The sequence below is a fragment of the Ovis aries genome, chromosome 26, assembly GCF_016772045.2.
Source record: "Ovis aries strain OAR_USU_Benz2616 breed Rambouillet chromosome 26, ARS-UI_Ramb_v3.0, whole genome shotgun sequence".
Lineage (NCBI taxonomy): Eukaryota > Metazoa > Chordata > Mammalia > Artiodactyla > Bovidae > Ovis > Ovis aries.
Genome location: NC_056079.1, coordinates 18,714,111 through 18,738,625, shown reverse-complemented (window position 1 = coordinate 18,738,625; position 24,515 = coordinate 18,714,111). Strand labels below are relative to the sequence as shown.

Below are 24,515 nucleotides of genomic sequence, written 5' to 3'. Positions count from 1 at the left end.
CTACTGAACACGCGCTCTACAGCCCAGGCATCACAACTCCCGAGCCCTGTGTCAGAGCTCCTGAAGCCCACACGCCCCAGAGCCACGGCTCTGCAACAAGAGGAGCCACCGCAGTAAGTCCATGCACCACAGCCAGAGAGTAGCTCCCCGATCGCTGCAGCTAGAGAAGAGCTCGCTCAGTAACCAAGAGCCAGTACAGCCCAAAGTAAAGAGATAAATAAAATTCAACCTCCACCCAGCCCCTAAGACTATAAATTCTCCAAGGTTAGTGGCATTACCTTTTAGTTCTGGTCGCCCCAAATAAAAGCAACAATGTTTTATCCACATACAATATGTGTTTTTAAAAACGAAGGGGAAAAGTGTGCTCAATGTAGAATTTAAAAAAACCTCAAATTATCTGTACATCATAGTGCTCTGTAGCCAGTTATTTTTAAACTTAAAAATTTCACTTAAAACTTAAAATTCTTTAAACCTTAAAATGTCAAACTTAAAATTATCCTGTGAAGATGATAATGGCAATGATAATGCCATTATCATTCTAAGGTATTAAATAATCCTCTATGTTACTATTTTAATGGCTTTTAAAATGTTATTGGAATGCCAGTGAACATAAACAATACCTGCTGTTTAAATCACTCAGACTGTTTCCGATTTCCCCCCCTTTTAAACAGTTCTGAAAAGCAATAAATAAGTCAATCATTTTCCTAGAATCAGTTCTGATAAACAGAATGCTGAGGTAGAAGGCTTTTGTCACATGTCGCCAAAATGCCTCCATCCAGGAAGGGCTGCAGTAACTTACACCACCTCCCCCCCGCCCCCACAGTGATATGTATGAGACAATTAGTCCCCACGCATTTCACCAGCACTCTTAGAAATATAATATTTGTCACTGCTATATTTAAAATGGATAACCAACAAGGACCTATTGTATAGCACAGGGAACTCTGCTCAGTGTTAAGTGGCGGCCTGGTTGTAGGGTTCAGGCAGTTTGGGGGAGAATGGACACATTGCATGTGTGGCTGAGTCCCTCTGCTGTCTACCTGAAACTATCACAACACTGTTAATTGGCTATACTCCAATATAAAATAAAAAGTTAAAAAAAGTTTGTAAACTTTTTCAGTATTTCTTAGCCCTCTTTTGTGTCTTAATTCTTTTACCATTTTTTAGTGAAGTATAGTTGATTTGCAGTGTTATGTTAGTTTCAAGTATACAACATAGTGATTTCACATTTTTATAAACTCCAGTTAAAACTATAAAATATCGGCTATATTCCCTGTGCTGTACATTACATCCTGGTACCTTACTTTATACCTAATAGTTTGTACCTCTTAATCCCCTCCCCCAATATTACCCCTCTTCCGTACCCTCTCCCCACTGGTAACCACTAGTTTGTTCTGTCTCTGTGAGTCTGTTTCTGTTTTGTTTTGTGATGTTCATTATTTTTTAGATACCATAGTAATAGTGAAGTTGTTCAGTTGTGTCTGACTCTTTGCACCCCCATGGATTGTAGCCTGCCAGGCTCCTCCATCCATGGTCTTCTCCAGGCAAGCATACTGGAGTGGGTTGCCATTTCCTTCTCCAGGGGATCTTCCCGACCCAGGGATTGAACCTGGGTCTCCCACATTGCAGGCAGACTCTTTACTATCTGAGCCACCAGGGAAGACCAAAATACAGCACCCGGGATTCCCAGGTGGTCTCCCATCCAAGTACTAACCAGGCCTGGCCCTACTTAGCTTCCAAGATCAGACGAGACAGAACGTGTTCAGGATAGTATGGCCATAGATAACATAGTATGTCTTTTTTGGTCTGACTTACTTCACAGCATTCTCCTGGTCCACCCATGTGGTTGGAAAGTTTTTCATTTTTTATGGCTAAGTAATATTCCGCCCCCAACACACACTCACTCACACAGACACACACACACACACACACACACACACACACACACACCCCACATCTTCTCTATCCATTCAACTGTTGATGGACACTATGGCTGCTTCTATACCTTGGCAATTGCACATGGTGTTGCTATGAATATTGGGGCACATGTGTCTTTTTGAATTGGTGTTGTCATTATCTTTGACTAAATACCTAGGAATGGGACTGCTGAATCATATAGTTCTATTTTTAAAACATACTCCATATTCATAGCGCTGCACCAATTTACATTCCCACTGACAGCACACCAGGGTTCCCTTTTCTTTACGTCCTCACCAGTGTTTACTATTTGTCATCTTTCTGAGGATGGCCATTCTGACAGGTGCGAGGTGGTGTCTCACTGAGGTTTTGATTTGCATTTCCCTGATGATCTGTTTACTTTCCTACTGTGCAGTTGTCTTTACCCTGATTTGAAATGGCCTGAACTGGAGTAAACAGGTTGCTGATGTTGTCCCAATCTGTGGTGTGACTGCTACTACTGTTTACAATGGCTTTCGGTTGAGATTTAATAGACATTAGTTTTATGTGCACAAGGTAATGATTCAGTATAAGCATAATCCTATTTTTTGCTCTTCATAAATACTGTGGGGGTATTTAAAAAAAAAAAAACAAACTGAAGATTTGTGGCAACCCCATGTTGTGTTGAGCAATGCTATCGACGGCATTTTCCCCCACAGCATTTGCACATTTTATGTGTTTGTGTCACCGTGTGATACTTTTTGCAAAATTTCACACTTTTTCATTATGATTATATTCATTATGGTGAGCTGTGATCAGTGGTCTTTGGTGTTACCATCGTAACTGGTTTTTTGCTTTGTATGTTTAAATTAAGATATGGACCTTTTTTAGACGTAATGCTATCATCACACAGTTAATAGACTCTGTGTGCTTAGTCGCTCAGTCGTGTTCTACTCTTTGCAACCCCATGGACTGTAGCCCACCAGGCTCCTCTATCTGTGGGATTCTCCAGGCACGAATACTGCAGTGGGTTGCCATGCCCGTCTCCAGGGGATCTTCCCAATCCAGGGATCGAACCCAGGTCTCCCACATTGCAGGTGGATTCTTTACCAACTGAGCCACCAGGAAACCCCACGAATACTGGAATGGATAGCTATCCCTTCTCCAGGGGGTCTTCCTGACCCAGGACTTGAACTGGGGTCTCCTGCATTGCAGGAAGATTCTTTACCAGCTGAGCTTTAATGTAAACATTTATGCACTGGAAAACCAAAAATTAACGAGGATTACTTTACTGGGGTGGTCTGAAACTGAACCTGTGGTACTGCTGACGTATGTCTGTTATTTGTCAATATTGTGAAACAATCACAAGTCTAGTTACAGCTAACATCCATCCCTACGCCTAGAAAAAATTTTTTGACAAAAGGAAGGTCTAAACCTTTTGTTGTCATAATTAGTAATCCTTTCTTTCATAGTAACATCCATGGAAAAGTCTTTTCTGTAAAGTCTGTACTTTTCATGCTTGCATTCTGATGTTTGTTTAAAACTTGAGTCTGGAATATATTTGTATGTGGTGTGTGAATTAAGAATCTAGCTCCTGATAAACAGATGGTCCTTGTTCCAACAATCCATGCTTTCCCTGCTTTGAATACCAAACTTCACACGTTGCTCAAACACCATCTGCCTTTTAAGTGGGAGAGGACAGTTATAATCATAAAACCACAGAGGACAGCCTCACCCCTACTCTCAGTGAAAGAAACACTGGCCACCCTGGTGTCACCTTATTGGAGGAGGTGTGCAGTTCTTAACCATCTCTGTACACTTGCAAGAGGGGGTACAGAGAGCAACCCGATCCTCCTGAGCTGGATTTAGTGAGAGGGGAGGTGGAAGGAGCATGCCTTTTCCACTTCCCAGGGCAGACTCCACGGCACCTGAAAGTGATGATCTTGTGTAAAATAATCAGAGAGCAGGATAAATACAACTCTGGTGCTCTGGCATCCCTAACAGCTTTAATGTGGGGTAGAACCACATAATAATAGTACCTGGTATGCGTGGCATCATCCTTATAAACAGCAAACCAAGGTTTATTTAGAGTCAGAGTTGGTGAGAATCTTGCAGCATCATCATCTTTAAATAAATGACAACAGCTAGACCCCACGAGGGTGGTTCTTGACGTTCAGTGGTTTCCCCTGCTTGCTTAAGGGATTTAAAATAATTCATTCTCCTGGAAAAGAGCTCTAATAGTAAGCCACTAGAATCATAAGAACAATGAAAAGGATTATCCTCGTCACTGTCTCCTAGCAGCTACCCTTTGAGAACTTTTTATATAACAACTCTACATAAAATACTTCTATACTGGGAAGTCCTCCTGAAACATGCTGTGTCCCCAAGTGAGAAATATGAGCCTTTGGAGAGGCTTAGTAATGAACCCAAGATCAGGACACCAGGGGAATGCGGCAATCCCAACAGTCAATGCCGGCCAAGTTCATTTTCTTTCTGCTCCTCTTCCTTTGCCCACGAGGTGATGGAACTGTCTTTGATGTAACTGATTTTCAACTACTAAACTAGTCAAATTAAAAAAAAAAAAATGGTGAAGCCGGTACTCTTTTATGTTGTCAGTCATGCTATAAAAGGATATGAAGCTTTTGGAAAGCAATTTGCTGAGTGAAGTGGTGACAAATATGCCTGTGTTTTGATTTGTTTATGCTACTTATAAGAATCTATCACAGGGGACTTCCCTGGTGGCCCAGTGGTTGAGAATCTGCCTACCAATGAGTGGGACACGGGTTCGATTCCTGGCCCAGGAACTAAGATCCCACATTCCACAGGGCAATCTCACATGTTACAGCCATTGAAGCTGTGCTCTCTAGAGCTCGTGATCTGCAACAAGAAGCCACCACAGCAAGAAACCCGTACACCACAACCAGAGAGCAGCCCCGCTCGCTGCAACTAAAGAAAGCCCAAGTGCAGCAAGGAACACCCAGCACAGCCAATATACTAATTAATTAAAGAAAAGAATCTATCACAAAAACTCCCCTAAACTTTGAAGGTATTCGTTGTAGAGATGTTCATCACAGGATCATCTGTGAATGTGCTATAGAAGTACCGCAAATATTCAAGAGGAGCAGTTAAATGCTGCTGCATATGTTAAATGTAATAGTCATTATAAGTGATTGCTTGTATTAGGGGACAGCAGGATATAACGTTATCTACATTTTATTTCAAATCACAAATTAAAAAATACTAAAGGGTGATTTCTAAACAGGCTAAACATTTTAGACCTTAGCAAACTGCTATAATTCAAGTCAAGTGATTACTGTACACAAATGAAAAGATATGAAGTTGCTCCATTTTAATCTCCACCACAGTTTGTTGCTTTAAAAAAAGAAAACTATCTGAGAGCCATAAGATTTAATGCTCAGAGGAGCATGTCTGTATGCAGAGGCAATGTCTTCTGTACAGTCTAAATGATGACATTGCAAGCAAAATAGAAAGACAACGTGCTTTGCCATCACAGGCTTAGAGAGCAGGGAGAAGCCTTAGTGATCAATCATTTCAATTATACAGAAAAGAAAACTAGTATTAAGAAGTTACATGATCCACCCAAAAAGTCACTGCTGTTTGGACACTACTTCTGAGCATCTGGGCTTCCCTGGTGGCTTAGATGGTTAAGAATCTGCCTGCAATGCAGGAGACCTTGGTTCAAGTCCTGGGTCGGGAAGATCCTCTGGAGAAGGGAAAGGCTACCCACTCTAGTATTCCTGCCTGGAGAATTCCATGGACAGAGGAGCCTGGCGGGCTACAGTCCATGGGGTTGCAAAGAGTCGGGCGTGACTGAGCAACTAACACCTCACTTTCTCAGTTTCTAAGCTGCTCTTCCAAAAGCCAACAAACTGTGCCTTTTCCTGAGCAGGCTCACCATAATACTCAGTCAGTGTTAAATAATGATAGTCACTAACCATCAACAGAGAAGCCTGGAAAAGTCAAGTTTATGACTTTTGGAAAATACGTGTTCATACTCAAAATCTAGATTAAATCACAGTGCTGACCCCTTAAAATACAGCTTCTCCCACTGCAATTGTTAGAGCAGGGTTAACTGAAGGCAGGCATTCTCAAACTCTGTCCTATGCCCTATTTCTTTGGAGAAGGAAATGGCAACCCACTCCAGTGTTCTTGCCTGGAGAATACCAGGGATGGGGGAGCCTGGTGGGCTGCCGTCTATGGGGTCGCACAGAGTTGGACACAACTGAAGCGACTTAGCAGCAGCAGCAGCATGCCCTATTTCTAATCCATGGTTTAGAGGCTTTGCCAGACAAAACCACAGTATGATTTATACTGTCCATTTCTTTTCTCAGTCAGTTGTTAATTTGCCATTGTGATAACCTTTCCTATCAAGGGTCATTGTCACATTAAGTGTCAATGATAGGCTTTGGAAACAAGACATCGCAGTAGTCCCACAATGTGACAAGGGAAAATGCCTAATGCTAATAGTTTTTCCGCATGTAGAAAGGAGATATATATTGGAGGTTTGTTTTTTTTTTTTAATTGCTATGCCTATGAAAACAAATATCCTTTACAATACTTTATATTTTTATTGATTTTTGCCATGCTGGGTCTTCGTTACCGTGAGCGCTCTTCTCTAGCTGTGGGGAGCAGGGGCTACTCTAGTTGTGCATGGGCTTTTCACTGCAGTGGCTTCCCTTGCAGGGGCGTGCAGGCAATAGAGTGTGTGGGCTTCAGTACTGGTGGTACATGAGCTCAGCAGTTGCAGCTCCCAGAGAGCAGGCTCAACAGTTGGTGGCACACAGGCTTAGCTGCTCCGTGGCGTGTGGGATCTTTCCAACCAAAGGCTGGAACCCGTGTCTCCTGCACTGACAGCCAGATTCTGAACCACTGAGCCACCAGGGACGCCCTACAATACTTTACGTAATCACTGGCTTGAGACGTAAATTAAGACTGCCTTTCCAAGCTGCACAGAGCAGGCATATTAGACTTGGTTAGTTCCTTCACTGTGACCAGTATCAATAGCAGCTCCAAAGCACAGAGAGTTCACACAACAAATACTCCCCAAAGGAACTGCAAAACTTGTGTTTTGAAAACTACCAAAAAGTTGTTGAAAGAAACGAAAGGAGACCTAACTAAAAGGGGAGGCCACCCCACATTCATGAAGCAAAATACTGAATATTGTAAAGCTGGCCAATGCTCCAGAAATGCATCTGCAAATTCAAGGCAATCTCTATCAAAATCCTAAATCCAACAGCTTCTTTGACAAGTTGACACCAATGTTCACATGGAAATTCAAGAGGCTCAGAACAGTCAAAATAATCTTGAAAAAAGGACAAGTTGAAGGATGTGCACTTTCTGATTTCAGAACTCATCACACCACAGTAAGCAAGACAACACGGTACTGATGAGGATCAGCACGTCCATGTGTGACCCCACGGACTGTAGCCCATCAGGCTCCTCTGTCCATGGGATTCTCCAGGCAAGAATACTGGAGTGAGTTGCCATGCCCTCCTCCAAGGGATCTTCCCAACCAAGGGACTGAAACTGGGTCTCCAGCATTGCAGGCAGATTCTTTACCATCTCGGTCACCAGGGAAGCATACAGGATAGCTTAGAGAGCCTAGAAACGAATCCTCGTGTTCACAGCCAACTGTTTTCAACAAAGGTGCCACGATAGTTCAGTGGAGGAAAGAGCAGGGTTTTCTACAAATGGTGCTGGGACAGCTGGAAATCTACATACAAAAGAATTAAGTTGGATCCCCCTACTTCATATCATATACAGAAATTAACTCAAAAATGCATCAAAGTATAAGAGCTGAAAGTGTAAAATGCTCAGAAGAACACATAGGTATAGGTCTTCATGACCTTCTACAAGCAATGGCTTCTTAGACATAATACCAAATGAATAAGCAACATAAGAGGAAAAATAGATAAACGGGATCTCATGAAAATTAAAAATGTGCCTCAAAGGGTGTCATCAAGAAAATGAAAAGACAGGGACATACTGGTGGTACAGTGGTTAAGACTCCATACTCCCAACACAGGGGGTCCAGGTTTAATTCCTAGACAGAAAACTAGTTCCCACACATCATAACTAAGTCCTGGAACAGTCAAATAAATATTAAGAAAGAAAGAAAATGAAAACGCAACCTACAGAATGGGAGAAAATTTTTTGCAAATCATCCATGTGATAAGAGCCTAATATTCAGACTATACAAAGAACTCCTACACCTCAATAATAATAGTACAAATCATTTTAAAATGGGCAAAAGATTTGAATAAATGTTTCCCCAAAGAAGATACATGAATGGCTCATAAGCTTCTGAAAGATGCTCAACATCTTGAGTAGCCATCAGGGAAATGCAAATTGAAACTACAGTGAAATACCAGGTCATACCCATTAGAATAGGGCTTCCTTGGTATCTCAGATGGTAAAGAATCTGCCTGCAATGCAGGAGACCCGGGTTCCATCCCTGGATCGGGAAGATCCCCTGGAGGAAGAAATGGCAACTCACTTCAGTATTCTTATCTGGAGAATCCCAGGACAGGATCCTGGTGGGCTACAGTCTGTGGGGTCGCAAATGGTCAGATACAACTGAGCAACTAACACTAGATCTAGACTAGACCCACTTGCTATAATAAAAATTTAAAAAAAAAAAAAAGCGGACAAAAACAAGTGTTCACACTACTGTGTATAAAAGAGATAACTTATTCCTACTGTGTAGCGCAGGGAACCCTACTCAATGCTCGTTAATCACCTATATGGCAACAGAACCTAAGACAGAGTGGATATAGGTATAACTGAATCACTTTGCTGTACAGCAGAAACTAACACAGCATCGTGAATCAACAGTAGTCTGATAAAAATGAGTTAAAAACAAACAAAAGCACGTGTTGACAAAGATGTGGAAAAGCTCATGGAAATGTAGAACAGTGCAGCCACTATGGAAGACACTTGGGAAGTTTCCCAGTTAAACCCAGAATTATCACCTAGCTTTCAGATAAAAGTTATCTGATTTAACATGCAGTCATCCTGTAGCGTGTTGGGCTTCCCTGGTGGCTCAGGTGGTAAAGAATCCACCTGCAATATTTTATCTTCAAAATACTAGGATGTGCTGGAAATTTACAAGGAAAGAAAATAAAAATCTCATTGTGTGCAGAAATGTTTCCTTTGGCCTTTAAAAATTAGTTTGGTAAACATGTATGTTCAAACTCGGGCTCTTGGAAGCCTTTAGAATTTAACCTGCTCTGCATGGCTAGGTCCTCTCTAGCTCTATAGTAAGTGAGAGCCTGTAACAGGTAAGCCTGTAACTTGCCTGCCTGATTAAGCTGAGGAAACCAAGGACGCCTCAGGAGCATCAAGTTATTCCATATGGAAGGTTATCCATCCCATTTTCTTTAATATACTACCTGTATACAGGGGGTTGGGGTGAGTGGTGTCCACAAATTTATACCTCCTATTCAGGCTTTCCTCACTACATCGGAGCCTTTAACTAGGAACCAGCAATGCTCCTTCCTAAAATTTATTGCAATTGTGATTGTATATTTATTTGCGCAATCCTTCAACTTTCCTGGAACCTTCCTGAAGACAAAGCCCTTACTCATTTGGGGCTCACCTTTAAATCCTTAGCTCCCAGTGCTATCATGAAGCATGATAATCTGTGATCAGTGTGTCATAGTAATACCCTTCTGCCTCTGCCGTTTGATTTGCTGTTGTAATCCTCCATGGACTCAGAAGCCATCAAACTATCTTATAACAGCATATTAAGGAGGAGAATTTAAGTAGTGGGTAGGGACCTAACCAGCTAGAGATAAAACATAGAAACTGTAGTGAGTACAGTTTATAAAATCTTCTCTGGCTTCAAGAGACCAAGTTTTTTAAAGTCCTAGTTGATGTTCAAAGGTTCAGAGACAGTCTTAGAGATAGGTGTTAATTTTTTTCCATAGAAGTGTGAAAAGGAAAAGAAAAATGTTAAGTGCTTGCTACTACTAAACCTGATCACAAGATTTTTAACCATTAAAGACTATCCATTTTACAATAGCGTATTTCTTAGAAAAAGTATATTCTCCATATCTCCACATGTTGAATAATAAATATGCTCCACATTTGAAAAAAAAATCATTACTTAAAAAAGCAAATTATCTGTGATTAATAAAACATCCTTCTGCATCAGAAGGCTTAGCAACCCTGTTCACCAAGTTTTAACCCTATGCCAGCCAATGTCACAAGCAGTTATGTTTATGCCACAAAACAAAGTATATTTATAAGCAACTAGTGAAAAATCACTGTGAATACACTTAAATACTTGATAATGTAACTTTACAAAACGATTCTTTTCCTCTATCTGTATTTAAAGTGGTCACTTACCTGTATTCAAGGCTGTAAATAGACTTTTTCTTGAAGGATCTAAAATATAAGAGAAATATTTGTAAGATATACATTTTACAGGAAATATCACACAATAAACCATTTTACAAATAAAGTTCCCCTTCTCAAGTATAAAAAGATATTCCAAATAAGATCAAATGGTAGTTTAATGGTTTAATGGTGATATTATTCATTGTCACTGATTAAATATGTTAGGACAAACCACAGTCTTTTTCAATTTAAGAACTACTAAAATTCAAATTCAACAGTACTGAATTTACATGTGTCTTACACACTTTATGCTATTCCACCACTTACAGAACAGGAAAAGGGCCAGAATTTATGAAAGAAAGGGTGTGATTTCTAAAACTGCTAAGTATTAAATCCAGTTGTATTGCTATTCAGCTATGAAGGAAAAAATATATATACACTCTTCCTTCAAATGGATATGATATAAAATTGTAAGCAGGGGAATTCTTTCACAATGTATGTATGCATTAAATCAAATTTATTCTAATTTTCATTGTCAATTATACACCCATAAAGCTGAAGAACAAATACAACCAGGAGTGGTGACAGGCACAGAGCCTCCAAAGTCAGTCACGAGGAGATTATGAGCACGTTTTCCTGACACGATAAGAGTCGTTTCTAGGGCAAAGGACCAGCAGATCAGTCAGAACAGTTGCCACATTCTATCCATGGAATTTTACAGAGACGATAATCTCTTAAAATATGTGGCCGTTGTAAATAGAAAGCATTGATTTCCACTCAAGTAAAACCTCTGTGATACAAAAGCTCATAAATTCAATAAAAGGGCATTTTAGAATACTGAGGTTCTCTGTTCTGTAAAGGTATCCGAGGAATCAAGCTATTCCAACTCTGCAAGTGACCTTAGTCTCAAAGTTAGACTTTTTTTCCCAGGTACCAGTGTATGTGGAGATCATGGGGCTTTATCATCCATCAATAAAAACAGATTTCGTAAACTGATGTCATCCCAACAAGGGGTCATTTGATGTCTCAGAAGTTTATTTAAGACCTTGGACAGATGAGAACCTATTGGCACTTGGAAGAATCTCTCTGCCAGTATCTGTACCTATTCTCTCTTGAATTCAATAGAAAAAAAAAAAGTGTTGGTAAATACTAATAGGTAATCAGCCTCAAGTTACCACAGGAACCTTCGCATACATACATCTCTCTCTCTCTCTCCCTCTCTCTCTCTCACACACACACACACACACACACACACACACATGTTGAGAAGGACGCAGAGCAACAGACACACTGCTTTGAGAGACTAACACCTTTCTGGAATGTTATTTAATGACATAATAACAAGTTCCCAAAGATTCACACAGTTTAACTCAGTGATCCCTCTTGTAGGGAAACCTCATGGATGTAACTAGAATCTGAAGCAATGAACAATGTTCACCTTCAAAGATGTTCATCCCAGTATAAGGTGCCACAGTGAAAGTCAGAAATTGTGTTCAGGAACCACAGAATTAGAAAACAGGAGACAATTTCATAGTCATTTAAAATGAAGATGCTCTCATGACATACTACTAAATAATATAAAGCAGCCCAGCACAAGAGAGGGTACATACTATGCTCTGAGTTTTCTTGAAACAAAAGGAAAATGATTTGCAAAAGAAATGAACAGGAGGAAATGGAGCAGTTATTCGTGGTTGATGGGATGAAGGAGAACTGTGTAACTTTCTGTCTTTTTTAGACTCTCTAATATAAATATGCCTCACACATGACAGCTCAAGCTTCTCATTCACAATTATTCTTTCAGCTAAACAATCTTTCAGTTCACTGAATAACAACTGTTGATGTGCTTAAACTCCACTGTGATAAACCTGCAAGAGAACATTCCATATAAGCAGTGGTTGCCCAGCCTTTCTGGCACCAGCGACTGGTTTCATGGAAGACAATTTTTCCATAGACCTGGGGGCAGGGTGGCAAGTTGTCGTGGGGTGGAGAGGTGGTTTGGGGATGACTCAAGTGCATTACTTTTATTGTCACTTTATCTCTATTATTATTGCATCAGCTCCACCTCAGATCATCAGGCATTAGATTCCAGAGTCTGGGGACCCCAGAAGTATATACCACTTATGTTGTAAACCTGAAGATTAACCTTCATAGCTGCAGCAATTACAAAGTGAGTGATTCAGAGAAGAGATAAAGAAAGAGGTGTGGGGAGGGGGGGTGGCGATGAGGATAACATGGTTGGATCCAAAGTATAAAGTAAACCATGAATTTCTATGCCATTACTATAGATCGCCACTTTCACATAATTTAACTCTGGAAGTTTTATTTCTTATCACCTTATAGCTTTGCTCTATCTGCTGATTTCTGTGTATCAAGTTTTAGCTACAGAACCAGCAGACTCTCAGAACAAGAAGAGCTCCCTCAGTGTAAAATCTGCTATAGCTTTATTTCTCAGACTTTTTGTAAATAAAAGTCTGAGGTACCATGAAGCTGTCAACATTTTAACCTCCTACAAGCCAAGGATTTGAAAAGCCTCATCTTCCTCTTCTCTTCACCAGGAGGTCCCATACCTTTTGGAGGAGTTTTCAGAAAGTGCGCATGACCTCTGGGTACAAAGGGCTTCAAATATAAGGATGCTGAGGAGCCATTCTGAAATGCTGGTTTTGGAGGTTTTTCCTCATATTTGATGACAGCGGCATTACCAGCTAGAATAGAACAGAAAAGTGCATTTCAGTTTACTGATAACCACAGTATGAATCTTCCGTGACCTATCTGTCCCCCTTGAATTTGCAGGTGCTCACTAAGCACCTACACCACCTGCCAATCGTTACTGGATGGTGGGGATACAACGACAGACAGCAGGTAGTTCTGTTCGCAGGGATGATCGTAACCAGAGTGATCACACATCCTGGTACAGCCCAAGTTCATGCCTCAGGTCCAGGGCAGCTGTCATCTCACATGAAACCTGGGAGGTGTTTTGGTATCCTTGGGGGTTCTGGAACCAATCCCCTGTGGTACCGAGGGATGAGTATTATCCACAAACTCATCTGTAGCTGTGAAGATGAGATCAGGTTCTGACCCTTCTCCACTGCAGCAAGAAGCTAAGACTCCAACATCTGCCCTAGAACAAAGGTGCCTAAGCCTCAGAGTTGAAACAGAAAATGGAATTCCACCTAAATAATAAAAGCATCTCTTGTATTCCGCACACACCTTTCTTCTCTCACTCACACAGGAATTAACTCGGGGTTGGGGGCAGAGGGACGTTTCCAGGCGCTAAAGGAACTGAATAAAGGACTTTTGGAGCAAATTTGAGACTAGCCACCTATGCTTAGACTGTGCTGTAATTCTGAGTCCATGACAGTTAAACTAGCATAAGGGGGCTCCCACAGAAGCAGGCCTACACCATTTCCCAGGAAGAGGTCGGAGTGAAGGTGACCAAATACTCTACTAGGTCTGACATGTCATGGGTCCTGGAAAGGATGTCTGCTATCTTTCTAGTCTCTGATTTTGCTTCTCTATCTTCACTGGGACCCTAAAGGCAATCTTGGCATTATCAAAAGACAATGACATTTGGAAATAAACACACACCTTTAAAAAAATTAATGATTTATAACTCGTTGATTGTCTACCAGAGTGAAAATCTGAAACCACGGAGTAACCTGTAGACAAAGCCTTCAATAGATGCTTTGCTTACTTGTATTTCTTCTTTTGCACAGTAATGACTGGAGCCCTGGGCAATGAAAAACTAAGTATCTTTCAGTTACATGAGACAACTGTGTAGATGGCATGTTTATGTAGGTTCTCCATCAACGAGAAATTTCTCTTCACATTTATAGCTTCCCACTGGATTGAAAAAAATAACCCAAATCTTCTATTGTATCCTTAAGGTTTATAAGGAGCAGGGGAAGAGGCAAGCAAAACGAAGGAGCAGGGTCTATTTCCTGTGCTCTGAATTCAAAATAAGAATGCATTTTCACACCGCATTTTTGGTAAAGGTGCACTGGGCCCGTCATGAGGTCCCATGAAACAGTGTTCCTGGCTGTGGTATGTTTGAGAGGATGATGGAAACTTTAGGAACATAACCAGCACCCCCATCACTTACTGCACTGTTTCTGGCTGAGTGTTATCTACATTTTAGAATCGAGGTAAGTGTCCAAAACCTTAAAGGAAAGGTTTGGAAACAATAGAATCGGCATGTAAAGATAACACAGTAAGCTGTTTCAGAGACTTGCCTGGGTGGCTCAGGGGTAAAAATCCACCTGCCAAGGCAGGAGTCACTGGTTCGACCCCTGATCCAGGAAGATCCCACATGCTGCAGAGCAACTAAGTCTGTGTGTCACCCCTCCTGAGCCTGTGCTCCGGAGCCTGAAGCCCACGCGCCCGAAGCCTGTGCTCCTAACAAGAGAAGCCACTTCTCTGAGAAGCCTCTGAGGCCAAAACCAAACAGTAGACCCCACTCACTCCAACTAGGGAAAGCCCCTGTGGTGACGAAGACCCAATGCAGCCAAAAATAACACATAAAATTACATATATCTAAAAGGCTGTTTCCAATTTTAGTAAGTAGTAATAAAAACAGAGAGAAGAGCACCAGCAGTGACCTGACTAAGAGGGGGAGGGCATCAGTATGTCCTTATCATTCTGAAATTCTCCTTTTAGTTCTCCAGAACTGAATAATCTTTGAAAAAGTTCACTGTCTAGGAGCTCGGCTCCTACAAGGAATTTTAACAGCACTGCTTGGCTCTTGCTGAGAGGTTACCATGTTATACGTAATGCTCAAGAGTGTAAACACAGCACTTTGCCCTTTTCTCTCCACATCTCAGGAGGGGAAAAAAAATGAAAAGAAAACTACTTAGAAAGTTTTATAGTTTTTTCAATTCCCATAAAAGTTTACCTTTTTATCTATCTCCCCTTGGTAACCATACAAACCACTGGCATATTTATGTCGCCATATACTTACTGGGCTGGAGGTTTGATCATTCACAACCTGGTTTCCAGGCTTAATTTCCCCCTCTGCCAACCCAGACGGGACTTTTTAATCATTTGTTTCAAAATAATTTTCAACACCCAATTCTAACCATCCAATTCCAGTCTAATTATTAACGCTTACAATCACAAAGGTCTTTATCATCAATCTTGATCCCTTTCTTCACTTCACACTTCTGCAAAGGGATGAGATGTCAACCCTATTTACTAATATTTATAAATTTGAAGACAGAAATTTTCCCCTAGGCTAAACTGTCCAGCTCTACAACAGTCCTGAAGGATGTCACACTTGAACCTGGTGAAGACTTGCCATCACTCTGCCCTGATCAACATCAAGTACCCCCTGTAGGGAGCCATCTGTTTGTTCTTCCTGTGCCTAGGTAACACTTAACACCAGGCCAAATCTACAGTCTTCCCTCCCACTGACAAGTTTCTGTCAATTTCCTATCCTTTCCAATTCCCTTCTTCCCTAGAACGTGGAGACTTGAGTTTTCCAAAGCTGACAGGGAGCTAACGTAAATGTTAAACACTGAAGATACAACCACTACAAAATTCAACATAACTTTTTAAAGAACCGATGGGGAGTGACTTCATAGTCTTAAAGAAACAGAACCAAAGTGTCATAGAGCATGTCTTTTAGAATTTCATAGAAAATGGATATTGAGTTTCAATCAACATTTCCACCTATACTAACTCAAAATCTATGAAGGGAAGTGAATGATGTTATTGGTATCAACCGTATATTACAACAATCTGGATTCGAGTCTGGCTTTTCTTGACACATTTTGAAAACTATATTCAGCAGCAAATAAGTTGCCTATTCAGATTTTGAAAAACTGAATTTAACTTACAGACCTATTATAAATTCATATGCTAGTAAATCCACATGTTTTATTTCTAACCTTTGAACATAAAGACCTTCAGTTTCCAAAGGACTCGGTAAAAGGATTTGTCACGAAAGCAAAAGACTTTTCTCATGAGGGACAATATTCCCGACTCGGTCGTGTGCAGAACAGGAGGCGCTGGGGGCCAGCTGTCTCATGGCCGCCCTGGAGGCTCAGTCCTGCCGGCATGCGATTGCATCAGTGCTAACATGCGAGGGTCAACATTCCATATGACAAGGATAAAAATGAGCTTGACTTGGGGTACACACACACACACACTTCCATTTATATGTAACATACACACACATATACACATATGCACACACTCACATAAACACACACTCTTCCATTTTTATGTGACATAAATAAACACACACATATACACATATGCACACACTCATAGACACACACATACACTTCCATTTATATGTAACACACACACATATACACATATGCACACACTCACATAAACACACACACTTCCATTTTTATATGACATATATAAACACACACACACACATGCACACACCCACAGACACACACACCTCTCTCTCTCTGATCATCTACTATGCACGCCCCCTTCATTCTCTCCCATGTTACTAATGTGCTGACCTTGTGACCAACACTTACACGTCCCTCAGTTCTCTAAGGCTCTCCTCTAAGCTGGCCTGCCGCTTTCCGGTAAACCCCAACTGGAAGGACGACCTTTATTACAAGGCACGATGCCTTGAGAATATTTCTCCTGCCTTCTATTTCAGCTGGGCAGCCAGCTGGGTATGCTGAGAATGTCTGCATTTCCTCTCGTCTAGAGTTATTATGTCCCAGTGATAAACCCTTCAGCGGCACAAGTTCCAACAGAATGACGGAAGCACCTTAGTGTCAAGGAAGGGAATGGAGCCGGTACTGTCTGAGTTCTGGGCCTGACTGGGCCACTGCCCAGCTGTGCTGAATCATGTCACCTGTCGACGCAGGAGAGGGTCTGAACCCCTAGTGTGCAGACAGTGCAGACCCCCACTAACGGGCATGGGGTCCCCCTGAGGCTGAACACCCCCTGGGACTTCTCCCAAACACGGTGCTCCAGGAGGCACAGCTGCCCCGTGACAGCTGGTTTATAGACTCAAAGTGTGAGGTCCCACGAGTGGTCGCCCGTGCCTCAGCCAGGTCTAATGCACACCGTTTTAGAACTGCCCCCCCACCACGTTGTTGTCAGCCTTGGTCTTAGCTGCCCTGATTATGCCAGAGCAACAGATGCTCGTGAATCCTTCATTTCCCCACACACAGAATGTGGTTCAAGTGAAAGGACAGAGATGACCAAGTCTGCAGAGAAAATGAAGAGATTTCCAGAGAAGTCCAAGCACAACGAAAATGATTTCTCTGCTAGAGTAAGGCTTCCACTGTTCCAAACTGTTATTTGCAAACTAACACTTCACACCACACTCTAGCGCCTGCTCCACGTTAGTTTTTGTTTTTGTTTAAAAAACATGTATATACGCACGGAGCCAACCTTCTGCTTGTTTTCTGAACTTTCGATGAATCAGCTTAACACTTCCCACTGCGCCAGATCCTCTGCCCACCTGGCTTCAAATCAAATCACGACTTACGTCCAAGCTCTCAAATTCCAAACGCAAAATCACCCAACCCTGTGCTAACAGGAAGGTCTCAGACATAGTCCAGAAAAGAATGAAAACAAAACACCAGTCTGGATGATAGTATTTTCTTATTCAATCATCCACTCGGATGTGCTTAAGAACTGGGTATGTGCTGGAACACGGGGCCAATGTATATACCACCTGCCTTTCACCCCCTTCCTCACCTCAGGCAGGCATCAGTGGTCAAACCCACGCTGGGTCTGCTCTGAACCTGGAAGCAGCTGGGAAAACTTTCACTGCTGTCCGGGTGATTCCCACCAACTGACCGGTATTGGCAGGTGACACAACATCAACTTGCCATTCAGCAATGAGGACGGGACTGAAGGCGAGTGAGACAGATCCTTCTCCCCATCACCTTGGCCCCTACTCCAAACACCCTTCTTCCAAGCTGTTAGGCACCATTTTATCATCTTTAAAACTAAAGGTAGGCAGAAGCCTTTGCCGCCGCAAGGATTTAGGATGATCTGGGTCTCCCCACCCATTCATCAGGTGAGAACACTGAGGCTAAGAGAGTGTGAGACTGTCCAGCTTCCATGAGTTAGTAAGACAGCTTGCAGGAGTCCAACTCGGATGCTCTTTTCTACTGTATCATGCCATGTGCACCGGAGCTGGCCGTGAAGGTGAGGGAAGAGAAAGCTCCATTTCTTTAGTTTACCTCTGCCCGCTCCATTTCCCAGACAGTGCAGACAGCTCGGGTGTGCAACCTTTCATTTCCCCTTGCCATCTGTCTTTCAAAAATAAATGTGCTCATCATGCTTTTCCGGCCAAACTGGGAGGTGTAAAAAGCTCTTGGGCTTCATATCTGCTAATATGGCAAAATTCTGGACTCCCCTGAGACCTCCTTCTACACTCACACAAAGGTCCCTCAAACCTCCCCCTCTTTACAAGACCTACACTATGTAACGTATTTTTATCCAATGATCTTAAAAACTGGACCTTAGCTCTCTGAGGCTGGAAGAGCTTACAACATTTAACCTCTAAAAATGAGCATATTTGATACAGAAACTACCAGATTAAATTTTGTACATATATATATAAAATCAACACTGTAACTTTAAAATTTTTCTATGCTGAAATGAACACACACAAAGCACTTCCTGGAACCCCCACAAAAGAAAGGTTTATTGTCTTATCCATTTTGATTCAGTTGCTTTAGAACTTGGTCATGTTATTTCCATACATCCTTAAGCACGGCAAACCAGAATTTTCTAAGAGCATCTTGCCATCTCAGAAGCAACTGCCTTGACAGCATCACATCACAAAGAGAGGAGCAAACAAAGCAAGGAAACATTCTTTAAAAGCATCCAAAGACTTCACCCCAGAAGAATTTAAAACACAGATCAAAAGGTTATTTCCTAACATGACCAGAAATCATGATCATTCCATGATCATTATCAGAAATCAGAAACACTGCAGCTCAAAATGATTTTTTTCACGTTTGAAGGTAATTCTGAAAAAGTACACATTTTAAATATTTTTAGATAGAATATGCATAAAAGCATTAAAATGTGATGATTTCATTCTAATTCTAGGAAAGTATTTTTCCTATGCTCACACAACGGTTGGGTAAACACACACAAAAACTACCAGTTGTTTCATCACAAATGAGACCATTAACTAGGCTTTTATGAAGTAATTTCATGTGCCAAGAACATCAACATTACTGAATCATATTTAATCCGAGTTCCCAAACACACAAAATACACAATAAAATTGGTTCTATGCAGAACCACTCACAACTTCAATATAAACATGCCCGAGAAATACCACAATTAACAAATTACAAGTTATAAAGATAGCAATCGAGAGATACTAAGTCAATTTATTGAAGGAAATTTAAGCATGCTTACAAAGAAAGAATCAAACCAGAAATCGTCGACCTACTTCTTTTGCCAGTAAACGTGGCTAACAAAGGAACTACACAAAGGCTGTAGGATCCCAGAACCAGCAATGTCAATAAGGTAGCATCGTAGTGCCTCTCTGAGCCGGCCGGTGGGGAGAGTGTAGAATTGATAAATATTTTTGAAGATGCATCCGTTTCTGTACAGCTGCGAAATCCTCCTGGTATAGTCATTTAAAAGGATCACAGCAAGCTCAAGCAAGGAAAACTGCAGCCATGTTCACGCTCCTATTCCTCATGCTTGCTCTTAGTGAATTAGAATGGAGCAGGGGGGGAAAAGAAACTAAGCTCCCAGGCACTACACAGAACAGATTAAACCAGCTAGTGGATCCATCTAAGAAAGAAACTCATTGATTTGAACGCTTCATCTGAGACAGGGACACACAGCCAGTAGACAGGCTCTGTGGGTCCACGGGAAGCCCTTTTGTTAAAAGACAAAAAGAAACAGACAAAAGCATTGTGACACCCTCCTTGGGAGTGTCAGGCGCGGTCCTGAGCGGGGCCGTGGCAGCATGGCTGTCGGTGGGGACGCTGGGCAGTGGCTCCACGGACGCGCCTCCTGCCAGGGGCACAAGCGCCAACTCTTCACAACCCTCCAGCCCCCCCGATAGCACCTGGGTGCTTCTGTTCAGGCGGTTTTGTTTTTAATATCTCCTGTTACAAACAGCGAATGCTGCAAATGCAGTGACCTTAAGGGAATACACCTGTCAATGACCTTTTCAAATCAAGAATCAACAGATAAACGCAAACCCTCTGATCTGCCACGACTTCAAACTTCAAGTAGCAAGTGGATAACAGTCCCGTTTCACTGCAGGTAACGTATTCCAGGGTCCCTAAAGTTCCCATATACAGCTATTTACTCTCATAGGAGACAGATCCTGCTGCTAAGTAACCTCCTGGAAATGTGCTCATTCTTTCAGTCATTAATTCCAAGTCTTAGCCATAAACTTTCTCAGTTCTGTCACATGCTGGCTGAGTGCCCTTGGACCAGCGACAACCTCTCTGAGCTGCAATTACCTCGCATGTAAAATCAGGGTAATGGAAGTTATTTGAGAAAAAAAAATAGAGAAAGTATGTACAGTAACCCTATATAGTGCTCCACACCCAGAAGGTTCAATAACATGACTCCAATCTGACCTTGTCCTCTCACAGAAAGAAGAAACTGATCCCCTCTAAGGCAGAGAGAACTCCCCTCCTCCCCACCACTCCCTTATTCCTTGTTTTATCTGATATTCTAGTTATCCTTGTAAACATCTTCTTTATCCTCAACTATCTTTCACACAGGGACAATTTCTCTGATATTTCATATCCTTCCCAGCATCTACAGTGCTGCCTATATACAGCAGGCACTCCAAAATTCTTCACATTTGTTAATCCATGAGCTACTGTTGAAAGAAATTAAAAAAGGAAATGAGCAAATAAACAGTAAGACCAAATACATCTTTTGGATGAAAGGGATAACAACTTACTATTTAAGAAAATAACTGTTATTTTATACACAGAAAACAAAATTCATACTAATTGAAAATCCCCTAAATATTCTCAGTTTAAATTATTTAAAACTAAGCTTGAAGTTAAAATATTCACTCCTAATACACTGAATCTAGCATCCAAAGTTTAAGATTAGGAAAAACAAACAAATGCTTCTACAAAATGCAGCTGTTTACAAAGCCAATGAAACTGAAGTTATCTATTTTTCTGATTCCCAGTTGGGTTCCAATAATTCCTAGTCACTTTCTTTCCTTAAACCAACCAAACAAAAAACAAAAAACAAAAAACCCACCACCACCAACAATAACCCAGCTTCTTCAAATGGTACTCTTTAGAATTAATGAAAAAAAGAAAAAAAACACCCACATGCCTTCAACAGATAAGTATGTCAGTGTTTCCTAGCACATTCATCAAAAGAGAATGTCGCTGAGACAACTTTCTTCTCCTGCCAAACTTTTTTTGAGCAATTCCAAGGGAGAAGTGGGATGTGTATTTTCCCCTAAATCAGAATCAAAAATCCTGATAATTGGTAGCTCATTAGATTTCTCTCACAACTACAGTTTCAACAGGCCCCGAAGTCTGACGCAAGACTGACTTACAGTTATTGCTGTAAGCGCTCAGCTCACTGTGGATGCTGGCGACAGAGGAGGCGCTTTCTGTCCTCCGCAGCGCAGGGTTTTTCACAGATGCTTTGGGTCTAGGAAGCAATCTGGGCAGATTCACACGAGACGGCTGCGCTGTTTTCAAGGATGCAGGTTTTCCTTGGGGGTTGAAAAAAAGACAAACAGTTTCCAGGGCTATTCATTCCAAAAGCTCTAAGCTTGTAAACCCGAGCTCCTACATGAACAAGTGAAAGTGAAGTCATTCAGTCGTGTCCCTGACTCTTTGCGACCCCGTGGATAGTAGCCTGCCAGGCTCCTCCATCCATGCAATTTTCCAGGCAAGAATACTGGAGTGGGTTGCCATTTCCTTCTCCAGGGATGAACAAGTGAGTCAAGATGTAAAGTGAATATTCAGAATTACACAGGAAGGATTCCTGCAATCCTGCCACCGTGAAGGAATTAACTGGGGTCTTCTGGGACATGGGCTTCCCTGGTGGCTCAGATAGTAAAGAATCCACCTGGAACGCAGGAGACTCAGGAGACCTGGGTCCCATCCCTGGGTTGGGAAGATCTCCTGAAGAAGGGAATGGCTACCCACTCCAGTGTTCTTGTCTGGAGAACTCCATAGACAGAGGAGCCTGATGAGCCACAGTAGTCCATGGGCCACAAGGAGTCAGATACGACTGAGTGACTAACATACATGTTTCTGTGACACAGAGTCATTTGAGACAGAAGCTTTTGGCAACGTTGAAATCAAGGGATAAACAAATTGATATGACTTCTCCCAATACTGTTGATTTAAAAGTAAACAAATTAATGTGTGCACACACTAAGCTACGAGATAAAAACTAGGTGAAAACTAAAAAACAACCAAGATAGGAAGGAAGAAGTCCATTTGAGAAAAACAATTCAAAAATACCTAATGCCTAACAGCAGGTGGTGCTATATTATTAGCACTCTTTTTTTCATCTGCCCTTTTCATCCTTGGGCTTCCCTGATAGGTCAATTGGTGAAGAATCCACCTGCAATGCAGGAGACCCAGGTTCGATTCCTGGGTTGAGAAGATCCTCTGGAGAAGGGGTAGGTTACCCACTCCAGTATTCCTGGGCTTCCCTGACTCTGCCCCCAATGCAGGAGACCTGGGTTTGATCCCTGGGTTGGGAAGATCCCCTGGAGAAGGGAAAAGCTACCCACTCCGGTATTCTGGCCTGGAGAATTCCATGGACAATACAGTCTGCGCAGTCACAAAGAGTCAGACACGATTGAGCGACTTTCACTTTCATCTTTACTCTTTATTTGGCAAACTTAAATGGTTCTCACTCAAACTCCAGCTCTTTTTTGTAGCAAGTACATCCGCTTCTCTATAAGATATGTATGGACACTTCCCATTCTGTGGCATCCTTGAAACCACACCATCCTGCTGCTTCCACCTGAACATGGGCATTTCCTAAGTCCACGCCCTGGCTCCAACTTTTTACATATCCGCCTCTCCAGGAGAGTCCATTTTATCTACTTTAACCACTGCCCTATCTCGATGAACCCCAAATTCTCACCTGCAGCTTTGTCCTCCTGAATCTCATTGCCACTCACATTTTAATTTTCTTGCTGAAAATTGCAACTTGGGCAGTTAGACAATCTCCTACCTACTAACGTTAATCGTAACTTCCTTTCTCCCACCCCCAAAACATTGGAATCACCTTTTTACCTCATCAGATTCTCATATCATCTAACATTAAGTCTCTCAACGCCAGTAGAATCATACAACTGAAGAATGTCAAGAGCTGAAAAAGACCTTAGCTGCAAATTATTGAGTCACATATTACCAATGTCGCCATAACAGAGGAAAGTAGGTTTTCCAAAGAGTAATGCTCACTGCTTTGTCCCAATTATTTCACTTATAAAAATCTCACCTTAACAGAAAAGAAAGCGCTGAAGTACTTGAGGCCTGGCATCTAAAGTTCTCCTGTCCGCAGCCTCAACCCTGGGCTGACCTTGTACATCAACGTGAGCCCTGCTCCAGGTATCCTGGTTTTTCCTCTGATACCAGGACGTGCTATTTCAATCCATCAGGCACAAAAAGGTCTCCTCCTCTCTATCCAACTGCTACAAATCCTTACCCACTCCTTTAAATGTTGCCTAAATAACTGTATTAGACTTTAAAGTTCTGTTCTTCCACCCTTTCCAGCTCCACCATGTTGATCTTTTTGAATGTGAAAACTAAGGTCAGGACCCAACCTATAATCTGTGATTCCCCATTATCTACGACCTACAGCAGTGGTGCTAGTGGTAAAGAACCTGCCTGCCAATACAGGAGACATAAGAGACGTGGGTTTGATCCCTGGGTCAGGAAGATCTCCTGGAGAAGGCAATGGCAACTCACCCTAGTATTCTTGCCTGGAGAATCCCACGGACAGAGGAACCTGGCGAGCTATAGTCCATGAGGTCACAAAGAGTTGGACACAACAGAAGCAACTTAGCACCACCAAGTGTTAGCACCATTATCTGCAGGATGACATTATTTTTAATCCCCTTAATTAATATTTAAATTTAAAGACATAAGAGGCAGTTTTAGGGTGGATTCCTAACCAAGTGCTTCACATGAGCTTACCTCTCTACACACACACCCACAGACACACATCTTTTTATTTTTCCAGGACTTTTTACTCTGTTCTTCTCTTCTGTCCATCCCTGTGAATACAATGAGCTTCTTTCCCTCCAGTCCCCAAACTCTGCCTGAAGTGAAGTGAAGTGG

The 24,515-nt window shown here is 41.9% G+C and overlaps 1 protein-coding gene and 1 pseudogene across 36 annotated transcripts in view; both read right to left on the bottom strand.

The window, feature by feature from the left end:
- The window catches only part of MTUS1 (microtubule associated scaffold protein 1), a 229,787-nt gene that overhangs the window by 72,159 nt on the left and 133,113 nt on the right, over window positions 1–24,515 (bottom strand). For 16 of the 36 annotated variants that reach the window (XM_060407020.1, XM_042241358.2, XM_042241361.1 and 13 more), the window contains 3 exons: window positions 21,761–21,922; window positions 12,825–12,959; window positions 10,267–10,305 (listed from right to left, as the gene is read on the bottom strand). In XM_060407020.1, the coding sequence (XP_060263003.1) occupies window positions 10,267–10,305; window positions 12,825–12,959; window positions 21,761–21,922 (336 nt within the window). Of the gene's footprint in view, window positions 1–10,266; window positions 10,306–12,824; window positions 12,960–19,654; window positions 19,923–21,760; window positions 21,923–24,515 lie in introns of those variants that run through there. The other 20 variants (XM_060407042.1, XM_060407033.1, XM_060407041.1 and 17 more) reach the window with 3 other exon arrangements.
- LOC114111085 (5S ribosomal RNA) lies at window positions 1,666–1,784 on the bottom strand (annotated as a pseudogene).